The 23589-nt window shown below is 44.6% G+C and overlaps 1 protein-coding gene across 1 annotated transcript; it reads right to left on the bottom strand.

The window, feature by feature from the left end:
* Positions 1–342: 342 nt before the first annotated feature.
* LOC137561901 (olfactory receptor 10A3-like) lies at positions 343–2254 on the bottom strand. The gene is made up of 2 exons (XM_068273247.1): positions 1358–2254; positions 343–417 (listed from the first exon to the last, which is right to left on the bottom strand). The coding sequence occupies exons 1-2, from the start codon at positions 2252–2254 to the stop codon at positions 343–345; spliced, it is 972 nt and encodes a 323-aa protein (XP_068129348.1).
* Between the last annotated feature and the right edge of the window lie 21335 nt (positions 2255–23589).

Here is a 23589-nt window from a genome sequence, read left to right as displayed (position 1 = left end):
CAATGATCAACAGTGCAAAGGAGGCACAGTATCCATAAATACCCTTTATGTTTTGCAAGTTCCACTGGCTTCGTCAGAGGCAATGCACCAGTGCAGTAACTGCAAATCATGAGTGAAACTTTGATGGTGCCCCCAATAAACACATCCTTCCACCTTGCCTATCCCTTGGGGCGTATGTATTAGTACTCCGCGGAAGAGTTGGGTGGTGCGGGGAGAGCCGAATGACAGATCTCCCTGCTGCCACAAAACTCCCCGGCGGCGTTAAATACTGAGTCGTCGCAGCTCGGAAGGAGGTGTAATTCAGGTCCAGTGATCGCTGGAGCCCGAAATTACTCTAACATGCTACGCACAGCATAACATTGCTGCTATAGGGTGCCTGGTTTTGGCGACCTGCTTCACTCTGGTGACCCTCACAGCCTGGGGCCTGTCTTGCAAGTGTCCTAATAAAAAGTGTAAATATCATAATCTTCTCATCCGTAACAAGTGTAGCCACAAAATTACCTTATCTGAAGCAGGGATGAGCAGAAACTACGCCAGCGCAAATTTATGCATCGTAGTTCGCATCTACGCATCGTAGTTCATAGGCGAAGTTTCAAAACTACGCTTACTAATTTACGCGTAGCTTATGCCCACTATGCGCAGTTAACCTGTGAACTGCGTAGTGAACTACGAATGCATTACTTGCGTCTATTTTTCCGCGTACGATTGTATGCATACAAATTTACGCATTGGAAAGGGGAATGTACGCATAGAAGGGGTCCTGGTATAGGCATTTGCAGTGGAATTAATGCAGAAAATTTTACACATACGGGCATAAGCATCCGCATACACTACGCTTCACACTAAGTGTAATTGCGTATTTTAACGCATAGTCTACGAAATGCATACAAAGCAAATATTTGATTTCGAAGCCGTAGTTTGGCGAAGCGTAATTGCGTAAAACTATGTGTAGTTCCAGCGTAGCGAAGTTGGCTGACTACGACCATCCCTGATCTGAAGGATTAACCCCTTTTTCAGATAGCAAAAGAGTAGTTGGGGCCCACCTACTGTTCTGGTCTCCCTGCAGTCGCAGGGGCTACTCCCCTCTAGTTCCCTCCTGTACATGTATCGGTGTATTGCCTCTGAAGAAGTGAGTCGAACTCACAAAACACCCATCAGGCTACCCTCTGTCACCTCCACTGTTGTAATCCACTGTACCTAGCTGCAAATAAAGGTTCTTTTGTTGTTGTTTTTTATGGACTTGGTGCCTTCTTTGCCCTTTTCACTGTAGAAAATGTGTTGTGAAAGTCATTTGTTTTGCACTAAAGGTACGTGTTACAAAGTTACCTTAAATAAGTCTGCAGTTTTTGAAAAAGGCTTCTTTAATGCTACTGTTTCTTAAACTGTAAATAAGAGGGTTAACCAATGGGATCACAACAGTATACAGTAGAGACAACACTTTGCTAGCAGTCAATGATTGCCCTCGTGTTGGAACCATATATGTACAGAGAAGAGTTCCATAGAAGATAGAAACCACTGTAAGATGTGAGCTGCAAGTGGAGAAGGCTTTCTGCCGTCCTGTGCCTGATGGTATTCTTAAGATAGTGTAGATAATGGAAGAATATGATGCAATTATAAACATGAAAGGGATGGCAGCCATAGGTATAGTCAATACAGTCACCTCAGTCTGGACAATAGATGTGTCCGAACAAGAAAGCTCTAGAAGAGGAGAAAGGTCGCAGAAAAAATGATCGATAACATTGGGTCCACAAAATTCTAAATTACAAACCGCTATGACATGGTTTAAAATTGAAGAAAAACTCAAAAACCAAGAAAACACAATGAGTTTTAAGCAGAAAATGTAATTCATGATGGCATTATAATGAAGAGGACTGCTGATGGCCATATATCGATCATAGGACATGACGGTCAAAAGGAGAGACTCAAGGGCCAAGGAGGCACTAAAGAAATAAAACTGAGTTAGACAACCACCAAAACTGACTGTGATGTGTTCAACCAACACCACATGAAGCAGGTTTGGGTCAATGCTAGTGGCCATCATGATGTCCGATAAAGAGAGCTGCGTAAGGAAAATATACATTGCAGAGTGCAGGCTTTTGCTCTTTGTTACTATTACTACAATTAGAAAGTTGCTGCTTATTGTAAGGCAATATATTACTAGAAGCACAATAAAAATGAGAATATTGAGATGTTTAAGATTACGGAATCCCAAGAGATGAATCTCGGTGATCATTGATGCGTTGCTTTGAAGCATTATTTACATAGAAACTCTATTTTCTTTATAATAACCAGTTAAAACAGACTGCTGATTTCGCTCTAATGGAAATCATACGCTGCTCGTGTCTTTGTCCTGTTCTCACATCCCATTTTTTTAAACCAAGAGCATTCAAAACACTGACAGACATAAAACAGCAGCTGTCCAGTATAGCTGGATTTGGACCAAAGACCATGCCTAACCAACTGAATTCTAATAGGGAAAAAAAACAAAACAATATTACAAAGAAAAAAAAATGGAAAAGCTAAATTAACTTTAGGACTCTAATAATTCTTAACCACTTCGCATCCAGACCTTGTTTTCCCCTTATTGACCAGAGCAATTTTGACGTTTTAGCTATGTCCCTATTCAATCAGCAATAACTTTATCCCTACTCACGACACGTAAATGATCTACATATCGTTTTTTTCAGGATAAACTAGACTTTTATTGGGGGATATTTAGTCCTGAGAATTTATTTTTTCTGCGCATTTTAGCGGGAAAAAAGAGGGGAAAACGTTAAAATTGCATTATTTCTCAGGTTTTCTTCAATTCTAGTAAAAAATAAAAAGTGCTACAGTAGGTAAAAGACATGTCATCAGTATTAAGTCCCCCAAACATAGATAGCCAGATGTGTGCCCAGTATCAGACCCCCCCAGTATAGCCAGATGTGCCACTCAATATCAGCCTCCATTATAGCCAGATATGTCTCCGCATTTGCTACCCCACACATATATATATATACAGCTGCGTACCCCAATAAAGCACCCCTCATTATAGCCAGATGTGTCCCCAGGATCAGTGTTCCCCATTATAGCCAGATGTGTAATTTCAACCCCCCCCCCCTTCAGATTTTGAACCCCCACCCTCTGTTATGGGCAGCCTGATGTGCCCCCCCCCCTTACCACTATGCCCCCCCCCATGGTCGGATCGTAAAAAAAATGCCCCTGCAAGATGAATATCTCACCTTACCTGGTTTCGGCGATTATCCTGCAGCTCCAGCCTCCATTCTCCGCGGTGCACTCAGCCCTCTGATGCCGAACATCCGGGTCCCGGCTTGATGACGTCATCAAGCCGGGACCCGGATATTCAGCGTCACAGGGATGAGTGAAGAGCGCTGAATGGAGGCATTTTTTTTACGATCCGGCCACGGAGGGGGAAAGATGAATGATCATGCTGTTTGCTACAGCGATGATCGTTCATCTGCGGATCTGTGGGGGGGGGGGGTCACTAATTGGCTACAAGGGAACATGTTCCCTTTTGACAATTAGTAAGGCAGCTGACAGTGCCGGGGGGTGTGCTCTAAAGCTGCAAGCAGGTCAGTATATCTATGTGGCTGTGGCTTGGAGGGTGCCACAGCTGACGTAGATATACTGTAGTGGTGGGGAAAGTGGTTAAACCTCAATCATAGGCTAAATTTGGCCATTTAGAGCATATCCAAACACCCATTAAGAAAGACAAAAAAAAAATGCTCAGTCAGGTAGCCTGTTTATGTACCTCTACTTTTTTCTAACAACTAAGTGTGCCATCTGCAATTGCACTGCACAGGCTGTGTAAACACAGAACAGAAAAAAAGGGCACAGGAGTCATTGCAAAAAAAAGGGGGGTGCTGCCATAGGTGAGATCTGCTTCAAACAAATGAAATTTAGGTGCATGGAGTCGCTCAATAAAATTGCAGGTCCCGAGGAATGCCGGTATGGTGGGGTAGTGGGGCTGGGGTGTTACTATTTACTATTTTTAACTATTGGAATTAAAGGGACTCTGAAGTCTCTCAAAATTCAGGTTTTTCTTGTAAAAGCCTCTTTAATATAATTTCCCTAACTGAAAAGCTGCATCCCCGTGACTGCACAATAACTAAATCCCCCCAAACTGCCGGGCAACAATCCACAACTTTTTTGGTCGTGGATTTTGCTGCCGGGGGGGCAGAGCTTTGGGCTGTAGCTCTTCCTCCATGTACATCAATCTGTGCATATCTCCGCCTCTCCCCCGCCCCTCTCAGTGAAAGACTGAGAGGGGCGGGCGGATGTGGCGATCCACGCGGATGGACGCATGTAGAGGCAGAGCTACAGCCTAAAGCTCTGCCTCTTCACAGAAGTGCTCCCTGCAATGTGCTCCAGGGAGTTTGGGGTGATTTAGTTAGTGTGCAGCCATGGGGATGCGGCGTTTCAGTTAGGGCAGTGATCAGGGATGCTCATCCGGATTCTGGATATCCGTGTAACCTGGATATCCGAACTTTTTACGCTATCCGATTCAGATTCCAGATTTTTAAAAAAATCCGGATAGCTATCTGCGGATATATTTGGCCGCATAACGCGGATATCCGTGGATATTGCAGATATCCGGATCCAAAATACTGTAACTAAGGAGATGGCGTCCTGGAGCCAATCAGAGGGCTCCCAGCAGAAGCCCTAGCAACCAATCACAGAGGGGAACCCTGGCCAGCCCCACCTGACCTCATTGAGCCAATCAGAGGGCTCCCAGCCTAAACCCTGGCACCCAATCACAGAAAGGAACACTGGCCAGCCCCCCTGTATAATAAGGAGTGCTGCCATGATGAGACATATCGTCTTAGCTTGCTGAATGCTCACTGAGAGACATGCTCCAGTGCTGCTGGCCTAGCAAGGGCTGTACACAGTTATAAACCGAAAGCTGTTCAGTGATTAACCCCTTCACTATCACTACACTATTGTTAAATCATTAATTAGCTTGATGCCATTTGTGTGACAGGGTGTGTGCTGCAGACAGCTGCTATGTGTCTGTGTGTGTGCTGTGCACAGACCAGGCCAGCTGCTGCCTGCTGGCCAGCTATTAGCCTTAGGTATAGGTTAGGTTAGGGATTAGGGGATAGGATTACTGTGTTATTCTGTAGTTAGTACTGTAGTACTGCAGTCAGTGCTAGTAGTTGTTAGAGTAGTAGTACTACTGTGTTAGCTTTCTATAGAACTGCTGTGCTGTGAGCAGTGCCAGTGTGACAATTAGTGTGCACTAGTGTCTTCTCCTCTGCTGTCTGACTGCCTGGTGGTAGGAGCTGCACAGGCAGCATGAGCATGGCAATGCAGCAGCAGCAGGTGTAATGTGTGCCAGAAGCATGCCGGACGTGGCACATGGCAATTGGCACTTGCCATGTGCCACTTGCAAAGTATCAAGAGGCACTTTCCACGTTGCCCTGCTCCTGCTGCCTGTGCAGCTCCCACCACCAGGCCAGGGTGCCACAGGCCACTGACACCACCTGTATTCAACCCAAAACACAATTGCTGCGTACTTTTTTGGAGTTGTCTTGGCTGAAAACTGTCATGTCCCAGTGGTGCGGTTGGACTTTGGACACAATGTGGGCTGCACGACCGCTGCGGATATCTGAAAGTTCGGATTCGGATATCCTATCCGGATCGGGATATCTGGGTATCCGGATCCGGATCAATTCGGATTTTGAACAGGGGTATCCGAGCACCCCCGGCAGTGATATTAAAAATGATTTTTACAAGAAAAATAGGTATTTTGGGAGACTTCAATCCCTCTTTAAGTGGTAGAATATCAGTAATTTCACAGATATTCTACTAGTAGCAACCCCCCCTCCCCACCCTTTTTTTCCAGAAACCTTTTTTACATGAATGCATGCAAAGGGGCCTACCTTTCAGAGATTATGTGAGATTAAGGTTGCAAAAGAGCATGTTTTGAATCATCTTCCATGGTTGGAAAGGCACAGCTAGCTGTAGACTAAAAAGTATAGATACATTTACACATAAATTAACAGGGTGAATTATTGAAGGCTCACTTTATGACAACTTCATAGATTTTATACTAACAAACTGTACATATGGTATATTGTTAAAGCCATTTTTTTCCAGGCCAAACATAATTTTTTGTTCACAGACAGATTATTTTGCTTTTGTTATGACTAAATCACAATTCCACAAGTTTGCATGTACCGTATTTTTCGGACTATAAGACGCTCCGGCATATAAGACGCACCTAGATTTAGAGGGCAAAAATCAGGGAAAAAAGACTAAACTAAACCTAGGTGCATCTATGGTGCAGCGGCATCTTATGGACCTTTATCCCCCCAAAACTATCTCTAGCTAAGCTACACTGCCCATCTACACTAAATCCTGCTACACTACACTTCACTAACCCCTGCTATCACCACCAACTACACTTTACTTCACTAACCCCTGCAGCCAACCCAAACTACACTAAACTTCACTAACTGACCCCTGCAGCAAACCCAAACTACACTACACTTCACTAACTAACCCCTGCATCCAACCCAAACTACACTACACTTCACACCCCCTGCATCCAACCCAAACTACACTAAACTTCACTAACTAACCCCTGCATCCAACCCAAACTACACTTCACTTCACTAACTAACCCCATGCATCCAACCCAAACTACACTACACTTCACACCCCCTGCATCCAACCCAAACTACACTACACTTCACTAACTAACCCCTGCATCCAACCCAAACTACACTACACTTCACTAACTAACCCCTGCATCCAACCCAAACTACACTACACTTCACTTCACTAACTAACCCCTGCATCCAACCCAAACTACACTACACTTCACTAACTAACCCCATGCATCCAACCCAAACTACACTACACTTCACTAACTAACCCCTGCATCCAACCCAAACTACACTACACTTCACTAACTAACCCCATGCATCCAACCCAAACTACACTACACTACACTAACTAGCCCCTGCATCCAACCCAAACTACACTACACTTCACTAACTAACCCCTGCTACCACCACCAACTACACTTACTTCACTAACTAGCCCCTGCATCCAACCCAAACTACACTACACTAAACTAACTAGCCCCTGCATCCAACCCAAACTACACTACACTTCACAAACTAACCCCTGCTACCACCACCAACTACACTTACTTCACTAACTAACCCCTGCATCCAACCCAAACTACACTACACTTCACTAACTAACCCCTGCATCCAACCCAAACTACACTACACTTCACTAACTAACCCCATGCATCCAACCAAACTACACTACACTTCACTAACTAGCCCCTGCATCCAACCCAAACTACACTACACTTCACTAACTAACCCCATGCATCCAACCCAAACTACACAACACTTCACTAACTAGCCCCTGCATCCAACCCAAACTACACTACACTTTACTAACTAACCCCTGCATCCAACCCAAACTACACTACACTACACTACACTTCACTAACTAACCCCTGCATCCAACCCAAACTGCACTACAATTCACTTACCCCTGCTGCACCCACCAACTACACTTTACTTCACTAACCCCTGCTACCACCACCAACTACACTTCCCTAACTTACCCCGCAGCCAACCCAAACTACACTACACTTCACTAACTAACCCCTGCATCCAACCAAAAATACACTACACTTCACTAACTAACCCCTGCATCCAACCAAAAATACACTACACTTCACTAACTAGCCCCTGCATCCAACCCAAACTACACTACACTTCACTAACTAGCCCCTGCATCCAACCCAAACTACACTAAACTTCACTAACTAACCACTGCATCCAACCCAAACTACACTACACTAAACTTCACTAAATAACCCCTGCATCCAACCCAAACGACACTACACTACACTTCACTAACTAGCCCCTGCATCCAACCCAAACTACACTACACTTCACTAACTAGCCCCTGCATCCAACCCAAACTACACTACACTTCACTAACTAACCCCTGCATCCAACCAAAAATACACTACACTTCACTAACTAGCCCCTGCATCCAACCCAAACTACACTACACTTCACTAACTAGCCCCTGCATCCAACCCAAACTACACTAAACTTCACTAACTAACCCCTGCATCCAACCCAAACTACACTACACTAAACTTCACTAACTAACCCCTGCATCCAACCCAAACTACACTACACTAAATTTCACTAACTAACCCCTGCATCCAACCCAAACTACACTACACTACACTTCACTAACTAGCCCCTGCATCCAACCCAAACTACACTACACTTCATTAACTAGTCCCTGCATCCAACCCAAACTACAATACACTTCACTAACTAACCCCTGCATCCAACCAAAAATACACTACACTTCACTAACTAACACCTGAATCCAACCAAAAATACACTACACTGCACTAACTAGCCCCTGCATCCAACCCAAACTACACTACACTTCACTAACTAACCCCTGCATCCAACCAAAAATACACTACACTTCACTAACTAGCCCCTGCATCCAACCCAAACTACACTACACTTCACTAACTAGCCCCTGCATCCAACCCAAACTACACTAAACTTCACTAACTAACCCCTGCATCCAACCGAAACTACACTACACTACACTTCACTAACTAACCCCTGCATCCAACCAAAAATACACTACACTTCACTAACTAACCCCTGCATCCAACCCAAACTACACTACACTTCACTAACTAACCCTTGCATCCAACCCAAACTACACTACACTTCACTAACTAACCCCTGCATCCAATCCAAACTACACTTCACTTCACTAACTAACCCCTGCATCCAACCCAAACAACACTACACTTCATTTCACTAACTAACCCCTGCATCCAACTCAAACTACACTACACTTCACTAACGGACCCCTGCATCCAACCCAAACTACACTGCACTTCACTAACTAACTAACCCCTGCATCCAACCCAAACTACACTACACTTCACTAACTAACTAACCCCTGCATCCAACCCAAACGACACTACACTTCACTAACTAACCTCTGCATCCAACCCAAACTACACTACACTTCACTAACTAACCCCTGCATCCAACCCAAACTATACTACACTTCACTAACTAACCCCTGCATACAACCTAAACTACACTACACTTCACTAACTAACCCCTGCATCCAACCCAAACTACACTACACTTCACTAACTAACTAACCCCTACATCCAACCCAAACTACACTACACTACACTTCACTAACTAACCCCTGCATCCAACCCAAACTACACTACACTTTACTAACTAACGCCTGCATCCAACCCAAACTACACTACACTTCACTAACTAACCCCTGCATCCAACCCAAACTACACTTCATTTCACTAACTAACCCCTGCATCCAACACTCAAACTACACTACACTTCACTAACTGACCCCTGCATCCAACTCAAACTACACTGCACTTCACTAACTAACTAACCCCTGCATCCAACCCAAACTACACTACACTTCACTAACTAACCCCTGCATCCAACCCAAACTACACTACACTACGCTTCACTAACTAACCCCTGCATCCAACCCAAAATACACTACACTACTCTTCACTAACTAACCCCTGCATCCAACCCAATCTACACTACACTTCACTAACTAACTCCTGCATCCAACCCAAACTACACTACACTTTACTAACTAACCCCTGCATCCAACCCAAACTACACTACACTTCACTTCACTAACTAACCCCTGCATCCAACCCAAACTACACTACACTTCACTAACTAACCCCTGCATCCAACCCAAACTACACTACACTTCACTTCACTAACTAACCCCTGCATCCAACCCAAACTACACTACACTTCACTAACTAACCCCATGCATCCAACACAAACTACACTACACTTCACTAACTAAACCCTGCATCCAACCCAAACTACACTACACTTCACTAACTAACCCCATGCATCCAACCCAAACTACACTACACTACACTAACTAGCCCCTGCGTCCAACCCAAACTACACTACACTTCACTAACTAACCCCTGCTACCACCACCAACTACACTTACTTCACTAACTAGCCTGTGCATCCAACCCAAACTACACTACACTACACTAACTAGCCCCTGCATCCAACCCAAACTACACTACACTTCACAAACTAACCCCTGCTACGACCACCAACTACACTTACTTCACTAACTAACCCCTGCATCCAACCCAAACTACACTACACTTCACTAACTAACCCCTGCATCCAACCCAAACTACACTACACTACACTTCACTAACTAGCCCCTGCATCCAACCCAAACTACACTACACTTCATTAACTAGTCCCTGCATCCAACCCAAACTACACTACACTTCACTAACTAACCCCTGCATCCAACCAAAAATACACTACACTTCACTAACTAACACCTGAATCCAACCAAAAATACACTACACTGCACTAACTAGCCCCTGCATCCAACCCAAACTACACTACACTTCACTAACTAACCCCTGCATCCAACCAAAAATACACTACACTTCACTAACTAGCCCCTGCATCCAACCCAAACTACACTACACTTCACTAACTAGCCCCTGCATCCAACCCAAACTACACTAAACTTCACTAACTAACCCCTGCATCCAACCGAAACTACACTACACTACACTTCACTAACTAACCCCTGCATCCAACCAAAAATACACTACACTTCACTAACTAACCCCTGCATCCAACCCAAACTACACTACACTTCACTAACTAACCCTTGCATCCAACCCAAACTACACTACACTTCACTAACTAACCCCTGCATCCAATCCAAACTACACTTCACTTCACTAACTAACCCCTGCATCCAACCCAAACAACACTACACTTCATTTCACTAACTAACCCCTGCATCCAACTCAAACTACACTACACTTCACTAACGGACCCCTGCATCCAACCCAAACTACACTGCACTTCACTAACTAACTAACCCCTGCATCCAACCCAAACTACACTACACTTCACTAACTAACTAACCCCTGCATCCAACCCAAACGACACTACACTTCACTAACTAACCTCTGCATCCAACCCAAACTACACTACACTTCACTAACTAACCCCTGCATCCAACCCAAACTATACTACACTTCACTAACTAACCCCTGCATACAACCTAAACTACACTACACTTCACTAACTAACCCCTGCATCCAACCCAAACTACACTACACTTCACTAACTAACTAACCCCTACATCCAACCCAAACTACACTACACTACACTTCACTAACTAACCCCTGCATCCAACCCAAACTACACTACACTTTACTAACTAACGCCTGCATCCAACCCAAACTACACTACACTTCACTAACTAACCCCTGCATCCAACCCAAACTACACTTCATTTCACTAACTAACCCCTGCATCCAACACTCAAACTACACTACACTTCACTAACTGACCCCTGCATCCAACTCAAACTACACTGCACTTCACTAACTAACTAACCCCTGCATCCAACCCAAACTACACTACACTTCACTAACTAACCCCTGCATCCAACCCAAACTACACTACACTACGCTTCACTAACTAACCCCTGCATCCAACCCAAAATACACTACACTACTCTTCACTAACTAACCCCTGCATCCAACCCAATCTACACTACACTTCACTAACTAACTCCTGCATCCAACCCAAACTACACTACACTTTACTAACTAACCCCTGCATCCAACCCAAACTACACTACACTTCACTTCACTAACTAACCCCTGCATCCAACCCAAACTACACTACACTTCACTAACCAACCCCTGCATCCAACCCAAACTACACTACACTTCACTTCACTAACTAACCCCTGCATCCAACCCAAACTACACTACACTTCACTAACTAACCCCATGCATCCAACACAAACTACACTACACTTCACTAACTAAACCCTGCATCCAACCCAAACTACACTACACTTCACTAACTAACCCCATGCATCCAACCCAAACTACACTACACTACACTAACTAGCCCCTGCGTCCAACCCAAACTACACTACACTTCACTAACTAACCCCTGCTACCACCACCAACTACACTTACTTCACTAACTAGCCTGTGCATCCAACCCAAACTACACTACACTACACTAACTAGCCCCTGCATCCAACCCAAACTACACTACACTTCACTAACTAACCCCTGCTACGACCACCAACTACACTTACTTCACTAACTAACCCCTGCATCCAACCCAAACTACACTACACTTCACTAACTAACCCCTGCATCCAACCCAAACTACACTACACTTCACTAACTAACCCCTGCATCCAACCCAAACTACACTACACTAAACTTCACTAACTAACCCCTGCATCCAACCCAAACTACACTACACTAAATTTCACTAACTAACCCCTGCATCCAACCCAAACTACACTACACTACACTTCACTAACTAGCCCCTGCATCCAACCCAAACTACACTACACTTCATTAACTAGTCCCTGCATCCAACCCAAACTACACTACACTTCACTAACTAACCCCTGCATCCAACCAAAAATACACTACACTTCACTAACTAACACCTGAATCCAACCAAAAATACACTACACTGCACTAACTAGCCCCTGCATCCAACCCAAACTACACTACACTTCACTAACTAACCCCTGCATCCAACCAAAAATACACTACACTTCACTAACTAGCCCCTGCATCCAACCCAAACTACACTACACTTCACTAACTAGCCCCTGCATCCAACCCAAACTACACTAAACTTCACTAACTAACCCCTGCATCCAACCGAAACTACACTACACTACACTTCACTAACTAACCCCTGCATCCAACCAAAAATACACTACACTTCACTAACTAACCCCTGCATCCAACCCAAACTACACTACACTTCACTAACTAACCCTTGCATCCAACCCAAACTACACTACACTTCACTAACTAACCCCTGCATCCAATCCAAACTACACTTCACTTCACTAACTAACCCCTGCATCCAACCCAAACAACACTACACTTCATTTCACTAACTAACCCCTGCATCCAACTCAAACTACACTACACTTCACTAACGGACCCCTGCATCCAACCCAAACTACACTGCACTTCACTAACTAACTAACCCCTGCATCCAACCCAAACTACACTACACTTCACTAACTAACTAACCCCTGCATCCAACCCAAACGACACTACACTTCACTAACTAACCTCTGCATCCAACCCAAACTACACTACACTTCACTAACTAACCCCTGCATCCAACCCAAACTATACTACACTTCACTAACTAACCCCTGCATACAACCTAAACTACACTACACTTCACTAACTAACCCCTGCATCCAACCCAAACTACACTACACTTCACTAACTAACTAACCCCTACATCCAACCCAAACTACACTACACTACACTTCACTAACTAACCCCTGCATCCAACCCAAACTACACTACACTTTACTAACTAACGCCTGCATCCAACCCAAACTACACTACACTTCACTAACTAACCCCTGCATCCAACCCAAACTACACTTCATTTCACTAACTAACCCCTGCATCCAACACTCAAACTACACTACACTTCACTAACTGACCCCTGCATCCAACTCAAACTACACTGCACTTCACTAACTAACTAACCCCTGCATCCAACCCAAACTACACTACACTTCACTAACTAACCCCTGCATCCAACCCAAACTACACTACACTACGCTTCACTAACTAACCCCTGCATCCAACCCAAAATACACTACACTACTCTTCACTAACTAACCCCTGCATCCAACCCAATCTACACTACACTTCACTAACTAACTCCTGCATCCAACCCAAACTACACTACACTTTACTAACTAACCCCTGCATCCAACCCAAACTACACTACACTTCACTTCACTAACTAACCCCTGCATCCAACCCAAACTACACTACACTTCACTAACTAACCCCTGCATCCAACCCAAACTACACTACACTTCACTTCACTAACTAACCCCTGCATCCAACCCAAACTACACTACACTTCACTAACTAACCCCATGCATCCAACACAAACTACACTACACTTCACTAACTAAACCCTGCATCCAACCCAAACTACACTACACTTCACTAACTAACCCCATGCATCCAACCCAAACTACACTACACTACACTAACAAGCCCCTGCGTCCAACCCAAACTACACTACACTTCACTAACTAACCCCTGCTACCACCACCAACTACACTTACTTCACTAACTAGCCTGTGCATCCAACCCAAACTACACTACACTACACTAACTAGCCCCTGCATCCAACCCAAACTACACTACACTTCACTAACTAACCCCTGCTACGACCACCAACTACACTTACTTCACTAACTAACCCCTGCATCCAACCCAAACTACACTACACTTCACTAACTAACCCCTGCATCCAACCCAAACTACACTACACTTCACTAACTAACCCCATGCATCCAACCCAAACTAAACTACACTTCACTAACTAGCCCCTGCATCCAACCCAAACTACACTACACTTCACTAACTAGCCCCTGCATCCAACCCAAACTACACAACACTTCACTAACTAGCCCCTGCATCCAACCCAAACTACACTACACTTCACTAAATAACCCTGCATCCAACCCAAACTACACTACACTTCACTAACTAACCCCTGCATCCAACCCAAACTACACTACACTACACTTCACTAACTAACCCCTGCATCCAACCCAAACTACACTACACTTCACTTACCCCTGCTGCACCCACCAACTACACTTTACTTCACTAACCCCTGCTACCACCACCAACTACATTTCCCTAACTGACCCCGCAGCCAACCCAAACTACACTACACTTCACTAACTAACCCCTGCATCCAACCAAAAATACACTACACTTCACTAACTAGTCCCTGCATCCAACCCAAACTACACTACACTTCACTAACTAACCCCTGCATCCAACCAAAAATACCCTACACTTCACTAACTAGCCCCTGCATCCAACCCAAACTACACTACACTTCACTAACTAGCCCCTGCATCCAACCCAAACTACACTAAACTTCACTAACTAACCCCTGCATCCAACCCAAACTACACTACACTAAACTTCACTAACTAACCCCTGCATCCAACCCAAACTACACTACACTAAACTTCACTAACTAACCCCTGCATCCAACCCAAACTACACTACACTAAACTTCACTAACTAGCCCCTGCATCCAACCCAAACTACACTACACTTCACTAACTAGCCCCTGCATCCAACCCGAACTACACTACACTTCACTAACTAACCCCTGCATCCAACCAAAAATACACTACACTTCACTAACTAACACCTGCATCCAACCAAAAATACACTACACTTAACTAACTAACCCCTGCATCCAACCCAAACTACACTACACTTCACTAACTAACCCCTGCATCCAACCCAAACTACACTACACTTCACTAACTAACCCCATGCATCCAACCAAACTACACTACACTTCACTAACTAGCCCCTGCATCCAACCCAAACTACACTACACTTCACTAACTAACCCCATGCATCCAACCCAAACTACACAACACTTCACTAACTAGCCCCTGCATCCAACCCAAACTACACTACACTTCACTAACTAACCCTGCATCCAACCCAAACTACACTACACTTTACTAACTAACCCCTGCATCCAACCCAAACTACACTACACTACACTACACTTCACTAACTAACCCCTGCATCCAACCCAAACTGCACTACAATTCACTTACCCCTGCTGCACCCACCAACTACACTTTACTTCACTAACCCCTGCTACCACCACCAACTACACTTCCCTAACTGACCCCGCAGCCAACCCAAACTACACTACACTTCACTAACTAACCCCTGCATCCAACCAAAAATACACTACACTTCACTAACTAACCCCTGCATCCAACCAAAAATACACTACACTTCACTAACTAGCCCCTGCATCCAACCCAAACTACACTACACTTCACTAACTAGCCCCTGCATCCAACCCAAACTACACTAAACTTCACTAACTAACCACTGCATCCAACCCAAACTACACTACACTAAACTTCACTAAATAACCCCTGCATCCAACCCAAACGACACTACACTACACTTCACTAACTAGCCCCTGCATCCAACCCAAACTACACTACACTTCACTAACTAGCCCCTGCATCCAACCCAAACTACACTACACTTCACTAACTAACCCCTGCATCCAACCAAAAATACACTACACTTCACTAACTAGCCCCTGCATCCAACCCAAACTACACTACACTTCACTAACTAGCCCCTGCATCCAACCCAAACTACACTAAACTTCACTAACTAACCCCTGCATCCAACCCAAACTACACTACACTAAACTTCACTAACTAACCCCTGCATCCAACCCAAACTACACTACACTAAATTTCACTAACTAACCCCTGCATCCAACCCAAACTACACTACACTACACTTCACTAACTAGCCCCTGCATCCAAACCAAACTACACTACACTTCATTAACTAGTCCCTGCATCCAACCCAAACTACACTACACTTCACTAACTAACCCCTGCATCCAACCAAAAATACACTACACTTCACTAACTAACACCTGAATCCAACCAAAAATACACTACACTGCACTAACTAGCCCCTGCATCCAACCCAAACTACACTACACTTCACTAACTAACCCCTGCATCCAACCAAAAATACACTACACTTCACTAACTAGCCCCTGCATCCAACCCAAACTACACTACACTTCACTAACTAGCCCCTGCATCCAACCCAAACTACACTAAACTTCACTAACTAACCCCTGCATCCAACCGAAACTACACTACACTACACTTCACTAACTAACCCCTGCATCCAACCAAAAATACACTACACTTCACTAACTAACCCCTGCATCCAACCCAAACTACACTACACTTCACTAACTAACCCTTGCATCCAACCCAAACTACACTACACTTCACTAACTAACCCCTGCATCCAATCCAAACTACACTTCACTTCACTAACTAACCCCTGCATCCAACCCAAACAACACTACACTTCATTTCACTAACTAACCCCTGCATCCAACTCAAACTACACTACACTTCACTAACGGACCCCTGCATCCAACCCAAACTACACTGCACTTCACTAAATAACTAACCCCTGCATCCAACCCAAACTACACTACACTTCACTAACTAACTAACCCCTGCATCCAACCCAAACGACACTACACTTCACTAACTAACCTCTGCATCCAACCCAAACTACACTACACTTCACTAACTAACCCCTGCATCCAACCCAAACTATACTACACTTCACTAACTAACCCCTGCATACAACCTAAACTACACTACACTTCACTAACTAACCCCTGCATCCAACCCAAACGACACTACACTTCACTAACTAACTAACCCCTACATCCAACCCAAACTACACTACACTACACTTCACTAACTAACCCCTGCATCCAACCCAAACTACACTACACTTTACTAACTAACGCCTGCATCCAACCCAAACTACACTACACTTCACTAACTAACCCCTGCATCCAACACTCAAACTACACTACACTTCACTAACTGACCCCTGCATCCAACTCAAACTACACTGCACTTCACTAACTAACTAACCCCTGCATCCAACCCAAACTACACTACACTTCACTAACTAACTAACCTCTGCATCCAACCCAAACTACACTACACTTCACTAACTAACCCCTGCATCCAACCCAAACTACACTACACTACGCTTCACTAACTAACCCCTGCATCCAACCCAAAATACACTACACTACACTTCACTAACTAACCCCTGCATCCAACCCAATCTACACTACACTTCACTAACTAACTCCTGCATCCAACCCAAACTACACTACACTTTACTAACTAACCCCTGCATCCAACCCAAACTACACTACACTTCACTTCACTAACTAACCCCTGCATCCAACCCAAACTACACTACACTTCACTAACTAACCCCTGCATCCAACCCAAACTACACTACACTTCACTTCACTAACTAACCCCTGCATCCAACCCAAACTACACTACACTTCACTAACTAACCCCATGCATCCAACACAAACTACACTACACTTCACTAACTAAACCCTGCATCCAACCCAAACTACACTACACTTCACTAACTAACCCCATGCATCCAACCCAAACTACACTACACTACACTAACTAGCCCCTGCGTCCAACCCAAACTACACTACACTTCACTAACTAACCCCTGCTACCACCACCAACTACACTTACTTCACTAACTAGCCCGTGCATCCAACCCAAACTACACTACACTACACTAACTAGCCCCTGCATCCAACCCAAACTACACTACACTTCACTAACTAACCCCTGCTACGACCACCAACTACACTTACTTCACTAACTAACCCCTGCATCCAACCCAAACTACACTACACTTCACTAACTAACCCCTGCATCCAACCCAAACTACACTACACTTCACTAACTAACCCCATGCATCCAACCCAAACTAAACTACACTTCACTAACTAGCCCCTGCATCCAACCCAAACTACACTACACTTCACTAACTAGCCCCTGCATCCAACCCAAACTACACAACACTTCACTAACTAGCCCCTGCATCCAACCCAAACTACACTACACTTCACTAACTAACCCTGCATCCAACCCAAACTACACTACACTTCACTAACTAACCCCTGCATCCAACCCAAACTACACTACACTACACTTCACTAACTAACCCCTGCATCCAACCCAAACTACACTACACTTCACTTACCCCTGCTGCACCCACCAACTACACTTTACTTCACTAACCCCTGCTACCACCACCAACTACATTTCCCTAACTGACCCCGCAGCCAACCCAAACTACACTACACTTCACTAACTAACCCCTGCATCCAACCAAAAATACACTACACTTCACTAACTAGCCCCTGCATCCAACCCAAACTACACTACACTTCACTAACTAACCCCTGCATCCAACCAAAAATACCCTACACTTCACTAACTAGCCCCTGCATCCAACCCAAACTACACTACACTTCACTAACTAGCCCCTGCATCCAACCCAAACTACACTAAACTTCACTAACTAACCCCTGCATCCAACCCAAACTACACTACACTAAACTTCACTAACTAACCCCTGCATCCAACCCAAACTACACTACACTAAACTTCACTAACTAACCCCTGCATCCAACCCAAACTACACTACACTACACTTCACTAACTAGCCCCTGCATCCAACCCAAACTACACTACACTTCACTAACTAGCCCCTGCATCCAACCCGAACTACACTACACTTCACTAACTAACCCCTGCATCCAACCAAAAATACACTACACTTCACTAACTAACACCTGCATCCAACCAAAAATACACTACACTTCACTAACTAGCCCCTGCATCCAACCCAAACTACACTACACTTCACTAACTAACCCCTGCATCCAACCAAAAATACACTACACTTCACTAACTAGCCCCTGCATCCAACCCAAACTACACTACACTTCACTAACTAGCCCCTGCATCCAACCCAAACTACACTACACTTCACTAACTAACCCCTGCATCCAATCCAAACTACACTTCACTTCACTAACTAACCCCTGCATCCAACCCAAACAACACTACACTTCATTTCACTAACTAACCCCTGCATCCAACTCAAACTACACTACACTTCACTAACTAACCCCATGCATCCAACCCAAACTACACTACACTTCACTTCACTAACGGACCCCTGCATCCAACCCAAACGACACTACACTTCACTAACTAACCTCTGCATCCAACCCAAACTACACTACACTTCACTAACTAACCCCTGCATCCAACCCAAACTACACTACACTTCACTAACTAACCCCTGCATCCAACCCAAACTATACTACACTTCACTAACTAACCCCTGCATCCAACCTAAACTACACTACACTTCACTTCACTAACTAACCCCTGCATCCAACCCAAACTACACTACACTTCACTAACTAACTAACTAACCCCTACATCCAACCCAAACTACACTACACTACACTTCACTAACTAACCCCTGCATCCAACCCAAACTACACTTCATTTCACTAACTAACCCCTGCATCCAACACTCAAACTACACTACACTTCACTAACTGACCCCTGCATCCAACTCAATCATCACTGCACTTCACTAACTAACTAACCCCTGCATCCAACCCAAACTACACTACACTTCACTAACTAACCCCTGCATCCAACCTAAACTACACTACACTTCACTTCACTAACTAACCCCTGCATCCAACCCAAACTACACTACACTTCACTAACTAACTAACCCCTACATCCACCCCAAACTACACTACACTACACTTCACTAACTAACCCCTGCATCCAACCCAAACTACACTACACTTCACTAACTAACGCCTGCATCCAACCCAAACTACACTACACTTCACTAACTAACCCCTGCATCCAACCCAAACTACGCTTCATTTCACTAACTAACCCCTGCATCCAACACTCAAACTACACTACACTTCACTAACTGACCCCTGCATCCAACCCAAACTACACTACACTTCACTAACTAACTAACTAACCTCTGCATCCAACCCAAACTACACTACACTTCACTAACTAACCCCCGCATCCAACCCAAACTACACTACACTACACTTCACTAACTAACCCCTGCATCCATCCCAAACTACACTACACTACACTTCACTAACTAACCCCTGCATCCAACCCAAACTACACTACACTTCACTAACTAACTAACCCTTACATCCAACCCAAACTACACTACACTACACTTCACTAACTAACCCCTGCATCCAACCCAAACTACACTACACTTCACTAACTAACGCCTGCATCCAACCCAAACTACACTACACTTCACTAACTAACCCCTGCATCCAACCCAAACCACACTTCATTTCACTAACTAACCCCTGCATCCAACACTCAAACTACACTACACTTCACTAACTGACCCCTGCATCCAACTCAAACTACACTGCACTTCACTAACTACCTAACCCCTGCATCCAACCCAAACTACACTACACTTCACTAACTAACTAACCTCTGCATCCAACCCAAACTACACTACACTTCACTAACTAACCCCTGCATCCAACCCAAACTACACTACACTACACTTCACTAACTAACCCCTGCATCCAACCCAAACTACACTACACTACACTTCACTAACTAACCCCTGCATCCAACCCAATCTACACTACACTTCACTAACTAACTCCTGCATCCAACCCAAACTACACTACACTTTACTAACCCCTGCATCCAACCCAAACTACACTACACTTCACTTCACTAACTAACCCCTGCATCCAACCCAAACTACACTACACTTCACTAACTAACCCCTGCATCCAGCCCAAACAACACTACACTTCACTTCACTAACTAACTCCTGCATCCAACCCGAACTACACTACACTTCACTAACTAACCCCTGCATCCAACCCAAACTACACTTTATTTCACTAACTAATTACTGCATCCAACTCAAACTACACTACACTTCACTAACTGACCCCTGCATCCAACTCAAACTACACTGCACTTCACTAACTAACCCCTGCATCCAACCCAAACTACACTACACTTCACTAACTAACTAACCCCTGCATCCAACCCAAACTACACTACACTTCACTAACTAACCCCTGCATCCAACCCAAACTACACTACACTACACTTCACTAACTAACCCCTGCATCCAACCCAAACTACACTACACTTCACTAACTAACTCCTGCATCCAACCCAAACTACACTACACTTCACTAACTAACCCCTGCATCCAACCCAAACTACACTAGACTTCACTTCACTAACTAACCCCTGCATCCAACCCAAACTACACTACACTTCACTAACTAACCCCTGCATCCAATCCAAACTACACTTTACTTCACTAACTAACCCCTGCATCCAACCCAAACCACACTACACTTCATTTCACTAACTAACCCCTGCATCCAACTCAAACTACACTACACTTCACTAACTAACCCCATGCATCCAACCCAAACTACACTACACTTCACTTCACTAACGGACCCCTGCATCCAACCCAAACTACACTGCACTTCACTAACTAACTAACCCCTGCATCCAACCCAAACTACACTACACTTCACTAACTAACTAACCCCTGCATCCAACCCAAACGACACTACACTTCACTAACTAACCTCTGCATCCAACCCAAACTACACTTCACTTCACTAACTAACCCCTGCATCCAACCCAAACTACACTACACTTTACTAACTAACCCCTGCATCCAACCCAAACTACACTACACTTCACTAACTAACCCCTGCATCCAACCTAAACTACACTACACTTCACTTCACTAACTAACCCCTGCATCCAACTCAAACTACACTACACTTCACTAACTAACTAACCCCTACATCCACCCCAAACTACACTACACTACACTTCACTAACTAACCCCTGCATCCAACCCAAACTACAGTACACTTCACTACTCTTCTTAGTTACAGTGCCCCCTTCTGTGTGACAAGTGGTGCACATGCGCCGCTCGTCACACAGGAGGGGGCTTTGTAACTAAGAAGAGGACGCCGTTACTATGGAGGATGTCGGCGGGGTGGCAGCGTGTGTTTACCGCAAGGCTGAAGTCTGCATAGGAGACTGCAGCGAAGATCATCCGGCGGCTGGGACACACAAGCAGGGATCCTGGATGGGAAGGCTGGATGACCCTCGACAACGCTGCTGTGAGCTGCGGATGATGGCTGGAAGAGAGGATAGCGGCGGCAGGATCCGGTAAGTATGTTATGGGGCTAAAATACCGTACCTTTAGAATATAAGACGCACCCAATTTTTCCCCCTAGTTTTTGGGAAGAAAAAGTGCGTATTATATTCTGAAAAATATAGTACTTTGTTAATTATACCTTTAAATGAAACGTGTGACTTGAAAAAATAAGTTACCATACTTTTTCAGACTATAAGGTGCTCCTGACCATAAGACGCACCTAGGTTTAGAGGACAAATACCAGGGGAAAAAAATATATACTAAACCTGGTGCATCCATGGTGAAGGGGCATCTTGTGGATTATGCGGCTGCCCCCTTTACCACTTGTGTCTCCATGTCCTCCTCTGTCCCCCTTGTGTCTTCTTGTGTCCCCCATGTGTCCGCCTCTGTCCCCTTGTGTCCTCCTCTATTCCCCCTTGTGTCCCCCTGTGTCCTCCTCTGTCTTTTTGTGCCCCCCTGTGTCCCCCATTTGTCCCTATGTCCTCCTCTGCATGGGCACAATACAGGAAGTCCCTGACATTGCAGCGGGTTGGAGGTTCATACTGGCAGGCATTTACAAGTCAGGAACTCTCTGCATTTGGACTATAAGACACAGTGACTTTCTTCCCCCCACTTTTAAGGGAGAAAAATTGAGTCTTATAGTCCAAAAAATACAGTACATACTTACCCACATACAATAAAGCCTCTGGATGATCCAAAGG

Source organism: Hyperolius riggenbachi, chromosome 3 (genome assembly GCF_040937935.1).
Source record: "Hyperolius riggenbachi isolate aHypRig1 chromosome 3, aHypRig1.pri, whole genome shotgun sequence".
NCBI lineage: Eukaryota > Metazoa > Chordata > Amphibia > Anura > Hyperoliidae > Hyperolius > Hyperolius riggenbachi.
Note: the sequence above shows the minus strand (reverse complement) of the source record. Positions and strands in the feature narration are given on the sequence as shown.